The sequence below is a fragment of the Vipera berus genome (genome assembly GCF_964194415.1).
Source record: "Vipera berus genome assembly, chromosome: 3".
NCBI lineage: Eukaryota > Metazoa > Chordata > Lepidosauria > Squamata > Viperidae > Vipera > Vipera berus.
Window position 1 is genome coordinate 1620269 of NC_138204.1, and position 13207 is coordinate 1633475.

Sequence of the window (13207 nt, forward strand, 5' to 3'; positions counted from 1 at the left end):
ATCAGAGACTTGGTCAGCCTGCTGTCCACCCTGCACCTGTCCACTGCATTTTCACCAATGCTGATCTGGTCTTGGGCGGGCCTCCTGTCTCTCTGTTTGCATTTTTACTATCTTTCGAAAAAGGACCAGGACAGCTGGAAAAACACAGCTGGCTTTGCAAATCCTGAGTTGCTGCTTCTGTTGGGCTCTCAGCCTCTGTAGGAAACACAGAGTGATTCGTTTCATAAAGCCAATTTTAGAACATAGAACACAAGGTCATAGGGCTGGATGGGACCTTGGAGGTCATCTAGTCCAACCCCCCCCTGCTCAAGGCAAGAGACCCCATACCTTCCAGACAAGTGACTGTCCAGTCTCTTAAAAACCTCCAGCGACAAAGCACCCCAATTCTGGAGGGACACTGGCTAATTGTTCTGACTGTCAGGAAGTTTCTCCTTAGTTCCAGGTTGCTTCTCTCCTTGATTAGTTTCCATCCGTTGCTTCTTGTCCTGCCTTTAGGCGCTTTGGAGAATAGCTTGACTCCCTCTTCTTTGGGGCAGCCCCTGAGATACTGGAAGACTGCTATCATGTCCCTCCCTATCCTTCTTTTCAATGGCACAATTTACTCAGGAGTAAGGGGTGGGCTAGATTCCCAGCAGCTGCAACTCCTTCCCATCTGCCACCATGAGTCCCAAAACCACTGCAGTAACTCTGTGAGTGAATGGCATGAAGGGCCAGGGAAAGCTGTGCAGAATAACTGGGACGTGGTAGTTAGGCGGCACAAGCAAGCTGCGTCCTCAGCGGGCGTTGCAAGAGAGCGGGCATGCCGCAGCGAGTAGCTGGGGGTGGCTTCACCTGCAAGCAGCCCACACAGGTGGCCAGGTGACCTCAGAGTTGGCAAGGCGCCTCTGCCCAGGTAAATGCAAACAGGGACAGGTACGGCCACGCCACAAAGATTGTGGGCAGCACAAAGCCTATGCTGATCTCACCGATGAGAGGTTGGTAAGGGATGGGGAAGAAATGGAGGTAGTGACAGATTTTATTTTCCTGGGCTCCAAGATCACTGCAGATGGGGGCCGTAGCCAAGAAATTAAAAGACGCTTGCTCCTGGGGAGGAAAGCCATGGCAAATCTAGACAGCACACTAAAAAGCAGAGACATCACCCTGTCAACAAAAGTGCGTATAGTCAACGCTATGGTCTTCCCAGTTGCAATGTATGGCTGTGAAAGTTGGACCACAAGAAAGGCTGAGCGCCAAAGAATGGAGGCCTTTGAACTCTGGTGCTGGAGAAGACTCCTGCGAGTCCCTTGGACCGCAAGGCGATCAAACCGGTCAGTCCTAGAGGAGATCAACCCTGACTGCTCTTTAGAAGGCCAGATCCTGAAGCTAAAACTCAAATACTTTGGCCACCTAATGAGAAGGAAGGACTCACTGGAGAAGAGCCTCATGCTGGGAAAGATTGAGGGCACTAGAAGAAGGGGACGACAGAGAATGAGGTGGCTGGATGGAGTCACTGAAGCAGTAGGCATGAGCCTAAACGGACTCCAGAAGATGGTGGAGGACAGGAAGGCCTGGAGGAATGTTGTCCATGGGGTCGCGATGGGTCGGGCACGACTTCGCAACTAACAACAAAAACAAAGGGCTGCTTCCGGATGCATAAGGACTCAGGCAACACAGGTACAAAAAACCTTTGTTTAGAGGCCGTGCAAAATTACAACGGCGCTGGAAAAAAGTGATTGGTAACCATTTTTCATGCTAACGACCGTTGCAGCATCCCCCTGTGGTCATGTGATCAGGATTTGGATGCCTGGCAAGAGGTTCGTGTTTACGACACTTGCAGCGTCCCGGGGTCACGTGATCATCCCCTCTTGCGACCTTCTGACCAGCAAAGACGATGGGGAAGCCAGATTCACTTAACAGCCATCTTATTTGCTTAACAACTAGAGTGATTCGCTTAACAACGGTGGCAAGAAAGGTTGCAAAATGGGATAAAGCTCACTTAACAAGGGGGTAGGGATTGCAGAGAGGAGGAGGAGGAGGAGGTGGTGGTGGTTGTGGTTGTGGAGGAGGAGGAGGAGGAGGACTGTAGGGTCCTTGATGCTCTCTGAGCTGTGTTGTTTTCTTGAAGACGTTTCATGACCCAACTAGGGAACATCATCAGTGCTAGAAGGGAATAGAGTTTGTAGGGAGGAGGAGGAGGAGGAGGAGGAGGAGGAGGAGGAGGAGGAGGAGGAGGAGGAGGAGGAGGAAGACTGTAGTGTCCTTGGTGCTCTCTGAGCTGCGTTTTTTTCTTGAAGGTGGTTCATGACCCAACTAGGGAACATCCATCAGTGCTAGAAAGGAGTGGAATTTGCAGGGAGGAGGAGGAGGAGAAGAAGAAAAGAGAGGAGGAGGAGGAGGAGGAGGACTATGGGGTCCTTGGTGCTCTCTGACCTTTGTTGTTTTCTTGCAGACCTTTCATGACCCAACTAGGGAATGTCATCTGTGCGCTAGAGAGTAAACTCTCTTCCTGGAGTGAAAAAGCCACTGAGGTGGCAGCAGGGCCTTTGCTGAAATGGATTTTGGCCTTTTTGAGCCTGGCGGGTCCAGGAGACCCAGGACTTTTGTCTGGCTGGTGTCAACCTTGACCTATAGCAGATGCTACTCTGCAGGCAGAAGCTCACCATCTCAATTTAGCTCTGCTCGGGTGGGGGGGGGGGCTGGCCAGGGCATTCCAGGCCCCTCTGAAGGGGGGGTGGAGGACAGACTCCCACCCCCAGCAGGTGCCAGCCTGGTGCCGATGCCAAGGTCACCCCCGGCCCCCAACAAAGCAGGGGCTACGAACTATGCCAGCCTTGTGACTTTTAATCCTGGGCAGATGACACTCCCGGGCCCAACACTGGAAGCTATTTTTAAAAACTTTTGTAAAGGCTTCGAGCTGTGGAGGAGCTGTTTACACATACCCCAAATTAAGAGCATCTGCCAAGGGAAGAGGAGGAGGAGGGGGAGGAGGAGGAGACTCCCAAATTTTTCCCAGCATTGATTATGGCAGGCAAACGAGAGGTATGGAGACGGAACAGGAACTGCAATCAGAAACTTGGTTAAAGGTGAAAGACAAACTGGGTTGGTGCAACACCCTGAACCTGGCGTGGTGCCCGTGGCCTTGCATCTGACCTTGATCCTCAGGTTGGTTGAACCCGGCCTGTGACAAGAACTGCCAGGAAAAGCCCCCCCCCATGGCCCAGGAATCTGGGTGGTGTGTGTGGGGGGGCTACAGACTGGCTGGAATCATGGAAATGGATGTTTAAGCCCCTCCAGAGTCACTGATGGGAGAAATCTCTGTTTTCTTCCTGCATTTGTTTCTTCTCTGAGGTTGGAGAAGAAAGTAGAATTAGCACAGCCCGTTTGGTCTAGCAGTGAAGGTGTCGGGCTAGAAACTAGGAGACGGTGAATTCTAGTCCCGCCTCAGGCAAGAATGCAGGCTGGGAGACTTTGGGCCAATGACCAGGAGATGGAGAGTTCTAGTCTTGCCTTAAGCATGATAGTGGGCTGGATGACTTTGGGCCAATCACCAGGAGTCGGTGAGTTCTAGTCCCGCCTTAGGCACGAAAGCCAGCTGGGTGACTTTGGGCCAATCACCAGGAGACAGTGAATTCTAGTTCCGCCTTAGGCAGGAAAGCCAGCTGGGTGACTTTGGGCCAGTCCCTCTCCCTCAGCCTACCTCACAGGGTTGTTGTAGTGGGGGGAAAAGTAGGAAGGTGTTTTAGGCATGTCCGCCGCCTTGAGTTACTTCTAAACAGTCATAAATCCTGGATAAAAATCAAATACCTCAATCAAATAAATGGTGGACCCTAACCCCTCTCTTGTAGGGACGCGGTGGCTCAGTGGGTTAGGACGCTGAGCTTGTCGATCGGAAGGTCGGCAGTTTGGCGGATCGAATCCCGAGTGCCGCGTAACAGAGTGAGCGCCTGTTACTCGTCCCAGCTTCTGCCAACCTAGCAGTTCGAAAGCACGTAAAAATGCAAGTAGAAAAATAGGGACCACTACGGTGGGAAGGTAACAGCGTTCCGTGCGCCTTTGGCGTCTAGTCATGCCGGCCACATGACCACGGAGACGTCCACGGACAAGCGCTGGCTCTTCGGCTTTGAAACGGAGATGAGCACCGGCCCCTAGAGTCGGAAACGACTAGCACACATGTGCGGGGGAACCTTTACCTTTACCTTTTAACCCCTCTCTTACATGCCTGGTATACCGCCCTTCCAACAGCCACACACACACACACCCCGCCCAAAAGCAGACACCATCCACTTAAACACACACACACAACCGCGGGGCTGTGTGAATTCGCCACTGCGCCCCTCCCCTTGCAGAAAGGCACATCTAAAACCAAACTTTTCCGGCAACCCTCTGAGCTGAAGATTCAAACGGCTGAGTCTTCCCATTGTCCCCCCCTCCCTTCCCTTCCTCCCCCTCCCCCCCTTTTTTTTTAATGAAAAGACCCTTGCCCGGATGGGGTCACCTCCAACAATACAAGCAAGGCCAGCAGCGGCCCCCTCCCAGGTTGGAAGACTGAGGGCCCCCACCCCCCCCACCCGGAAAAAACCAGCCTGCTTCTTGTCTCTTGGTCCCCCCCCTCCCCCTGCCCATCTCTTGGCTGATGTGAAAGATGTGGGGGGGAGGGGGGGAGAGAGAGAGGGAGATCAAGCCCCCTCGGGCCCACCCTCAGCCGGGACCACCCCTGCGTTCTCCGCAAAGCAGGAACTCTTCCCAGAGGCAAGAGTTTTGGCAGGAATCCGAACAAGGAGCCGCCGGAGGAGAAGGAGAAGGAACAATGAATGATGGAGGAGAAGGCAGCCCAGAGGCCAGTGGGGAAACACAGGCTGTCTGGGGACGGGTATAAACAAGCAGTCAAGTTCCCACCCTCATGAACTCTCCTCCAGCTTTGGGAATCCGGTCACTGCCTTGTGTGTGTGTGTGTGTGAGTGTGTGTGTAAGTAATTCCTGGGTCTGAGTGGAAGTTTGTGCTGGGATTTCAGCCTTTCTGGTGGGTTGGGAAAGTCCCCCGCTAGGCCAGACAAGTTCTTTTGCCCCTTTGAAACCGCATCGGAAAGGCACACCTACACAGAATGTAGAACGATAGGGTTGGAAGGGAGCCTGGAGGTCTTCTAGTCCAACCCCTTGCCCAAGCAGCTAGTCCTTAAGTTACAGCAGCTCGTCCAGTGAACGTTCGAAGCCGTAAGGACAGTGAACAAAAGCAACTTGGGATGTTCTTTTTTTCACACTTACGACTTTTGCAGCCTCCCCCCCTCCCCCCCCGTCACAAGATCAAAATTCAGACCCTTGGCAACTGACTCGTATTTATGTCGGTTGTCCCGGGGTCACGTGATTTGGCGACCTTCTGACAAGGAAAGTCAAGGGGGAAGCCAGGTTTAATTAGCCACACTTGTTACTAACGTAATAACTGGGGGGGGGGGGAGGTTCACTTAGCCACTATGGCAAGGAAAGTCGTAAAATGGGGCAGAACCCCACTTAACAACCTCTCCCTTAGCCCCAGCAAATTGGGGCTCAGTTGTGGTCATAAGTCAAGGACTACCTGTACCACTTCAGACAAGCGACTGTCCAGTCTCTTCTTAAAAGGCTCCAGTGATGGAGCACCCACAACTTCTGGAGGCAGGCTGTTCCACTGGTTAACTGTCCTCACTGTTAGGAAGTTTCTCCTTAGTTCCAGGTTGCTTCTCTCCTTGGTTAGACTCCATCCGTTGCTTCTTGTCCGGCCTTCAGGGGCTTTGGAGAATAGGTGAACACACCCCCCCCTCTTCTTTGGGGCAACCCCTGAGATATTAGAACATTGTTATCATGTCCCCACTCGTCCTTCTTTTCATTAAACTAGACATACCCAATTCCAGCCACCGTCCTTCATATGGTTTAGCCTCCAGTCCCCTGATTATCTTTGTTGCTCTTCTCTGCACTTTTTCCAGAGTCTCAACATCTTTTTTGTGTTATGCTAAGCAAAAGTAATCAAGGAGAAAAGCAACCTACAACTAAGGCAAAATTTCCTAACACTGAGAACAATTAACCAGCGGAACAACCGGCCTCCAGAAGTTGTGGCTGCTCCATCACTGGAGGATTTCAAGAGGAGATTGGACAGGGGGTTGAAGACCCCCCAAGGTCCCTTCCAACTCTGTTGTTCTGTTATAAATTCCGTTATAGAACTGGACACAGGATTCCAAATGTGGCCTCACCGTGGAATGATACCCTTGGCTTGAGCAGGGGGTTGGGCTAGATGACCTCCAAGGTCCCTTCCAGCTCTATTCTGATTGGCTGATCGAATGCTGTAGATCAGAGGCCCCTCAACCTTTTGGGCACCAGGGACCGGTTCCGTGGAGAGAGGTTTTTCCATGGACCAGAGAGTGCGTGGTTTTTGTGTGCTGCCTGCATCCCACGGATGGGGCTTGGCTTGTTTGTGCGGACCGGTTGCTGGCGTGCCGCGGCCCGGTACCCCTCCACGGACCAGAGGGGTTGGGGACCCCTGCTGTAGATCCCCCTTCTCACTGTTTTGCAAATCTTTCTGAATTTCTCCCATTTTAGAACAGGAATAAGAGATGGAGGCTTCCAGCTGGCAAAGATAACAGGGGTTTTTTTTAGGGCTTCGAACCAGGCTTATGACGTGGGCTGGCCTCCACGGGCCACGGATTCCCCTCCTGTGGCCACCCGTCTCCCAGGTCACCTGCCTCCCGACCAATGCCAAGCCTCATAGAATCATAGAATGACAGAGTTGGAAGGCACCTCAGAGGTCATCTAGTCCAACCCCCTGCTCAAGCAGGAGACCCTTACTGAATCAGAGAATGACAGAGCTAGAAGGGACCTCGGAGGTCATCTAGTCCAACCCCCTGCTCAAGCGGCAGACCCTTACAGAACCATAGAATGACAGAGCTGGTAGGGACCTCGGAGGTCATCTAGTCCAACCCCCTGCTCAAGCGGGAGACCCTTACAGAACCATAGAATGACAGAGCTGGTAGGGACCTCGGAGGTCATCTAGTCCAACCCCCTGCTCAAGCGGGAGACCCTTACAGAACCATAGAATGTCAGAGCTGGAAGGGACCTCGGAGGTCATCTAGTCCAACCCCCTGCTCAAGCGGGAGACCCTTACAGAACCATAGAATGACAGAGCTGGTAGGGACCTCGGAGGTCATCTAGTCCAACCCCCTGCTCAAGCGGGAGACCCTTACTGAACCATAGAATGACAGAGCTGGTAGGGACCTCGGAGGTCATCTAGTCCAACCCCCTGCTCAAGCGGGAGACCCTTACAGAACCATAGAATGACAGAGCTGGTAGGGACCTCGGAGGTCATCTAGTCCAACCCCCTGCTCAAGCGGGAGACCCTTACTGAACCATAGAATGACAGAGCTGGAAGGGACCTCGGAGGTCATCTAGTCCAACCCCCTGCTCAAGCGGGAGACCCTTACTGAACCATAGAATGACAGAGCTGGAAGGGACCTCAGAGGTCATCTAGTCCAACCCCCTGCTCAAGCGGGAGACCCTTACGGAACCATAGAATGACAGAGCTGGTAGGGACCTCGGAGGTCATCTAGTAGTCCTTCTTCCCCGCACCTCGGCCAGGGGTAACCCTCCCTGCGCCTCCCTTCGCCCCGAGTGAGCTGGGGCTCTCCGCACAGCACCCCCATCTCCAGCCAGCCCTGCAGAGGATGCCAAAGCAGCCCCAAGCCCCTCCAAGGGCCCCCACCCCGGGGCCAAAGGCGCACGGCTGCTCCAGCAGACGAGTCTCCCCGGTTTCCTGGACCAGGCTGAGAACATCCTTTTTCCGAGCGGCGAAGCGTTCCAGCCAAGCCACAGGCCGCCTTTCCAAACAGCTGCGAGTAATCCTGACCTCCCCAGTGCCAAACTTTTGTTCCTGCTGCTGAAGACGAGCAGGGGAGGTTTTTATTTTATTTTTATTTATTTATTTTGCGTGAGAAAGGAACTTCTCTCCCCCCTGCAGGGCCAAGAGGAGGAGGAGGAGGAGGAGGAGGAGAGAGATGGGAGGGGTTGTTAGAAAGTTGGGGCTCCGGCAGGCAGCCAGGGACACTTTGCACCCCCAGCCTTGGGCCCGAGCCCTCTGTCCTTCCAGAGCAGGGCAAAATGTCTGGAAAAATCTACCCCCTCCCCGGTTTTTTTGCCGTTCTTTAGCCAAACAGAACCGCCATGGGCAGGGGACGCCTAGAGACCGCCAAGTCAAACAGTGGTTTTTTGCTCAACCGCTAAGCTCAGACGACCTACAATGGCCAAAGATTTTGAGGCTCCTACAACCGCCATGGTTTCGGCTTGGGACAGGCTACACAACCTACAACGGCCAAGGTTTTGAGGCTCCTACAACCGCCAAGATTTCCGAGTGACCTACAGCCGCCAAGGTTTCGACGTGGGCCAAGCCCTTTCGGCACTGCCACGGCACCCGCTCACACCAAGGCCCCCAGTCTCAGTCTGACGCAAAGCCAGTAACCCCGCAGCCGGTGGCCCTTTCGAAAGGCGCCTTCTACCCACTCCCTCCCCCCAATGTTGCGCTGGCACCCACCCGCAAGATCAAAACCACACACATACACAAAACCCACCCAGGGTGCGTTGAGCCACCTGGAGCCCAGCTGATAAGACGTGGCGCTCGGCCAGGCGCTTTCGGTGCTTCCCCAAAGGGGTCCTTCGCTCCCCCCCTCACCTTCGGGAGACCCACGCTCTGCCTCCCCGCCAATCCCTGGGGCGCACCTGGCCCCCAAATCCTACCTAACAGCAACTTCCTCCCGTTCAGAAGTTTTCCATCTTCTTCTTCTTCCGCCTCGCCCGGGAGAGAGAGAGCGAGCGTGTGCCAGCCAGGTTGGCCTTCGCCCACTTAATGGCTGCGGGGGGGGGGGGGGACTTCGGAGGACTTTCCTTCGGGCCTTCGGGTGGAAGCACCTTTACCTGGCCACGTCCCTCCCACCGCTCCCCCACCACACCTGGGGCTCTGCCTGCCCCTGGAGGAGGGCACTAGGCGCGTGCGGTGGGGGGGGGGGGAACACGGAGGTGTGTTTGTTTCGTGTTTGTTTGTTGACTCTTTTAAAAAAGAGGATTCTCACGTTTCCGGGGTACCTGCAACTTGCGGAGGACAAAGCCAGGAGCGCAGCTGGACTCCTGCAAAGTTTTGCCGTCCCGCATCAGATGGAGGGTTGCCCCCCCCCCCAAAGGGGCCGAAGGGGTTTCGGGCCGCTGCGCAAAGCAGCGGCGGGAGGGGTGTGTGTGGGGAGGGGGCAGGGTTCCCCTTGACACCCCCTCCCCCGAGTTTCGTCTTTTGGGGGGCGGGAGGGGGTGCCGGGGGGGGCAGAAGAGGCGCAAAAGAGGAACAAAGGGGGTCTCCTTACCATGGCTCCTTCGGAAGTGACGCCGGCGGGGGCAGAGGAGCCGGCGGGGGCGCCCCCCGACCCCGACGGCCTTCCTTCCCGGGGGGGTCAGCGGGCGGCGGCGGCGGCGGCGGGCGACCTCTGGCTGCTGCCGGCTCGGCCATCGGGCTCCTTCTCGGGCATGCTGGAGCGGAGGAGCCGGTCTTGGGGGTGGGGGCCGGGCGCCCGGTGGGATCCAGGTGCGCTTCGCCCCGGGGCGGTGGGCCCGCCTGCCCCCCCCCTCTCCTCCCTGCCAGCGAGGACGCCCCCCGACACCCCCCCCCCAGCGCCGGCTCGCCTCGCTCCGGCCTCGGAGAGAGAGAGAGAGAGAGAGAGAGGGAAGGGCGCTCGGGGGGGGGAGAGGAGGAGAATTGGGGGGGGAGGGAGGCTGCCCGCTCTTGAAAAACTCCCTCCTCCCTCTCTTTCCCCTTTCCTCTCATGCTCTCTCTCTCTCTCTCTCTCTCTCTCTCTCTCTCTCGCTCTCTCGCTCTCTCGCTCTGTCTGTCTTTCTCTTTCTCTCTTTTTCTCTCTCTTTCTCTTCTGTCTCTCTCTGTCTTTCTCTTTTTTCTCTCTCTTTCTCTGTTGTTTCTTTCTCTCTCTCTCTCCTCTTTCTCTTTCTCTCTCTCTCTTTTCTGTCTTTCTCTCCTCTCTTTCTCTTTTCTCTGTCTTTCTCTCTCTCTCTTTGTCTTTCTCTTCTCTCTCTCTTTCTCTCTCTGTCTCTCTTTTCTGTCCCTCTCTTTCTCTTTTCTCTCTTTCTCTGTTGTTTCTTTCTCTCTCTCCTCTTTTTCTCTCTTTCTCTCTCTCTCTTTGTCTTTCTCTTTTTTCTCTCTCTTTCTCTGTTCTTTCTTTCTTTCTCTCTCTCCTCTTTTTCTCTCTTTCTCTTCTCTCTCTCTTTCTCTTTTTCTCTCTCTGTCTGTCTTTCTCTCTCTCTCTTTGTCTTTCTCTCTTCTGTCTCTCTGTCTTTCTCTTCTTCTTTCTTTCTCTCTTGTTTCTCTCTCTCAATTTTTCTTTCTCTCTCTCTCCTCTTTTTCACCCTGTCTCTCTTTTCTGTCACTTTCTCTTCCTCTCTCTCTCTCTTTTTCTCTCTGTCACACGCCCAAACACACACACACACACACACACACACACACACACACACACACACGGGCTGCAAAAGACTGCAGAGCAGTGCCAGCCCTCCAGAACAGCGGCCCTCTTTGTGTCCCGGGTCCTGCCCTGTGCCCAGACAGCTTCAGAACCATTCTCTGCTCACAGGATTGGGGAGGGGGCGGGGGGGGGCAAACCCTTCCAGATTGTAACCCTTGCAGCTGGCCCTGGCGGGGGTCTCGCCAGAAGCCCATTCGGCTGAAGTGACTCCAGTCCCGTTTGGCCAGCCTTTCTTTCTGCAAAGGAGCCCCCTCGCCCCCTCCCCCCACCCGTTTCTTTCTCTTTCCTTGGTGAAAAGGGGTCTAGCTGCCCCCCCCCCCCACAGCCCAGTCAATAGCCAGCTTAGCTGGAGATGCCAAGGCGGAAAGCAAAGTGGGAGCGACACTGACTGAGATCTTTTTCCCCCCAAACAAGGAATCTGCTTTGCCCACAGATATGGCTGGGCAGCCATGGGGATGGGTGGCATTGCCATGGAAGTGGGCAGGAAGGGAAAGGAGGGCCCTCTCCGCCCTGGAGCCCCCAGGAAAACTTCTATTCCTTGGAAAATGCTAGCGAGCCAGGCACCAAAGCGCCCGAAGGCAGGAGAAGAAGCCACGGATGGAAACTCATCAAGGAGAGAAGCAACCTGGAACTAAGGAGGAATTTTCTGACAGTCAGAACAATTAACCAGTGGAACTCCTTGCCTCCAGAAGCTGTGAATGCTCCAACACTGGAGGGTTTCAAGAAGAGACTGGACAGCCATTTGCCTGAAATGGAATAGGGTTTCCTGGCTGGGCAAGGGGGTTGGACTAGGTGACCTCCAAGGTCCCTTCCAACTTCTTCTTCTTCTGTTATTCTTTGTAACAGGAAAATAACCAAACTTTCTTCTTTCTTTCTTTCTTTCTTTCTTTCTTTCTTTCTTTCTTTCTTTCTTTCTTTCTTTCTTTCTTTCTTTCTTTCTTTCTTTCCTTCCTTCCTTCCTTCCTTCCTTCCTTCCTTCCTTCCTTCCTTCCTTTCCATCCACCTTCCTTATTTTTACAAATAACTCAAGGCAGCAAGCATACATAATATTCCTCCTCCTATTTCCCTGTGAGGTGGGTTGGCTGAGAGAGAGGGACTGGTCCAAGGTCACCCAGCTGGCTTTCATGGCTTAGATGGGATTTGAACTCACAGTCCACTGCTTTCTAACCTGGTGCCTTAACCCTTAAATGCAGGGTCTGCAAATTTGGCAACTTTTAAGACATGCGGACTTCAACTCCCAGAATTCCTCAGTTTGGAGACCCAGGGGTAGGCAACCTTGGCTCTTTTATGACTCGCGGACTTCAACTCCCAGAATTCCTGAGCCAGCGTGGCTCAGCTTGGAAACCTCTCCCTTTTCCCTCAGCGTGGCTGGCTCAGGAATTCTGGGAGTTGAAGTCCACAAGTCATAAAAGAGCCAAGGTTGCCTACCCCTGGCTAGACCAAACTGCCTCTCCGCTGAGAGTTTAGCAACTGAATTCGCAAGGCCAATCACCAGGAGGCTGTGAGTTCTAGTCCCGCCTTATGCATGAGAGACAGCTGAGTGATTCAGTCCCTTTCTCTCTCAGCTCAACCCACCTCACAGGGTTGTTGTTTGTCGGGAAAAGAGGAGAAGGAAACAGTTTTAGGTATATTTGCTGCCTTGAGTGATGTGTGAATAAGATTAAAAGGATAAAAATCCAATAAATAAACAAAACATAAAAAATAACTACTACAAAGATTAAGAATTTGGACCGTCGAAAAGGAACAGAGTCTGGACTGGCACCAGTCAGCAGAGAAGAACTGCAATCATTAGAGGCAGATCCGACTACAGTTTAATTCAAAGAAAGGCCAAATTAGGGAACCGGAATCACAATAAATAATAAAAATAAGGATGCAGATCGCAGTCAGGAGGCAGAACTAAACAACAGGCAGAGCCGGCTGGCTTTGCAGTCCTGGACTTACGACCACAACTGACCCCCGGATTTTGCTCTTTTTTTTATATTCAATTTTATTTTCCCATTTCTTCCACAAACAAGTCAACAAATATATCGCCATACGTAAATACATACACGTACGTTTGGTTGCTAAGTGAGACGGGTGTCAAGTGGAGTTTTGCCCCGTTTTACGACTCTTCTCACCATGGTTCTTCAGCGAATCCCTGTGGGCGTTGTCACACACTCACTAAGCGAATCCGGCTTGCCCGTTGATTTTGCTCGTCCGATGGTCACCAAAGGGGGTAATCACGTGATCCTGGGGGGGGATGCTGCAACCGTCCTAAGTACACGCCAGTTGCCGAGCCTCGGAATTTTGATCACGTGACCACGGGGAGGCTGCGACAGTCGTACATATGAAAAACGGTCGTAAGTCCCTTTTTTCGTCGCCGTTGTAACTCGGAAGGGTCCCTAACTGAGCTGTGGTGAGTTGACGATGCGTATTTGCACAAGGTGGATCTTTTTCCCATAGTAAGCAAACGGCAGCCAAACAGGAATTACGGCCGGTGCTTCGTTGGCCCAGACGTGACGTCACTCGGGGCAGGCGGTGGCAAATCGCAACCTCTCCTCCTGACGGGGTGCCCCCCCAAACCACCTGCTGATTTTGTGTTGTGTCTTTCCCGCAATTACAGTGTCTGTGTGCTGCCCGGAGACGTTGGGAGTTGCAGTTGCAGTTGCGTTTCCAGACTTTGGCTGACCGGAGGGACATCCGGGATGGGTTCAAAGGGGGTG

At 53.6% G+C, this 13207-nt stretch overlaps 1 protein-coding gene across 1 annotated transcript in view; it reads right to left on the reverse strand.

Moving 5' to 3' along the window:
- KIAA1755 overlaps nucleotides 1-9440 on the reverse strand; it is a 44771-nt gene extending 35331 nt beyond the window's left edge. Inside the window, exon 1 of the mRNA XM_081323622.1 lies at nucleotides 9342-9440. Within this exon, the coding sequence (XP_081179748.1) occupies nucleotides 9342-9344 (3 nt within the window). The 5' untranslated portion in view covers nucleotides 9345-9440. The remainder of the gene's footprint in view (nucleotides 1-9341) is intronic.
- Between the last annotated feature and the right edge of the window lie 3767 nt (nucleotides 9441-13207).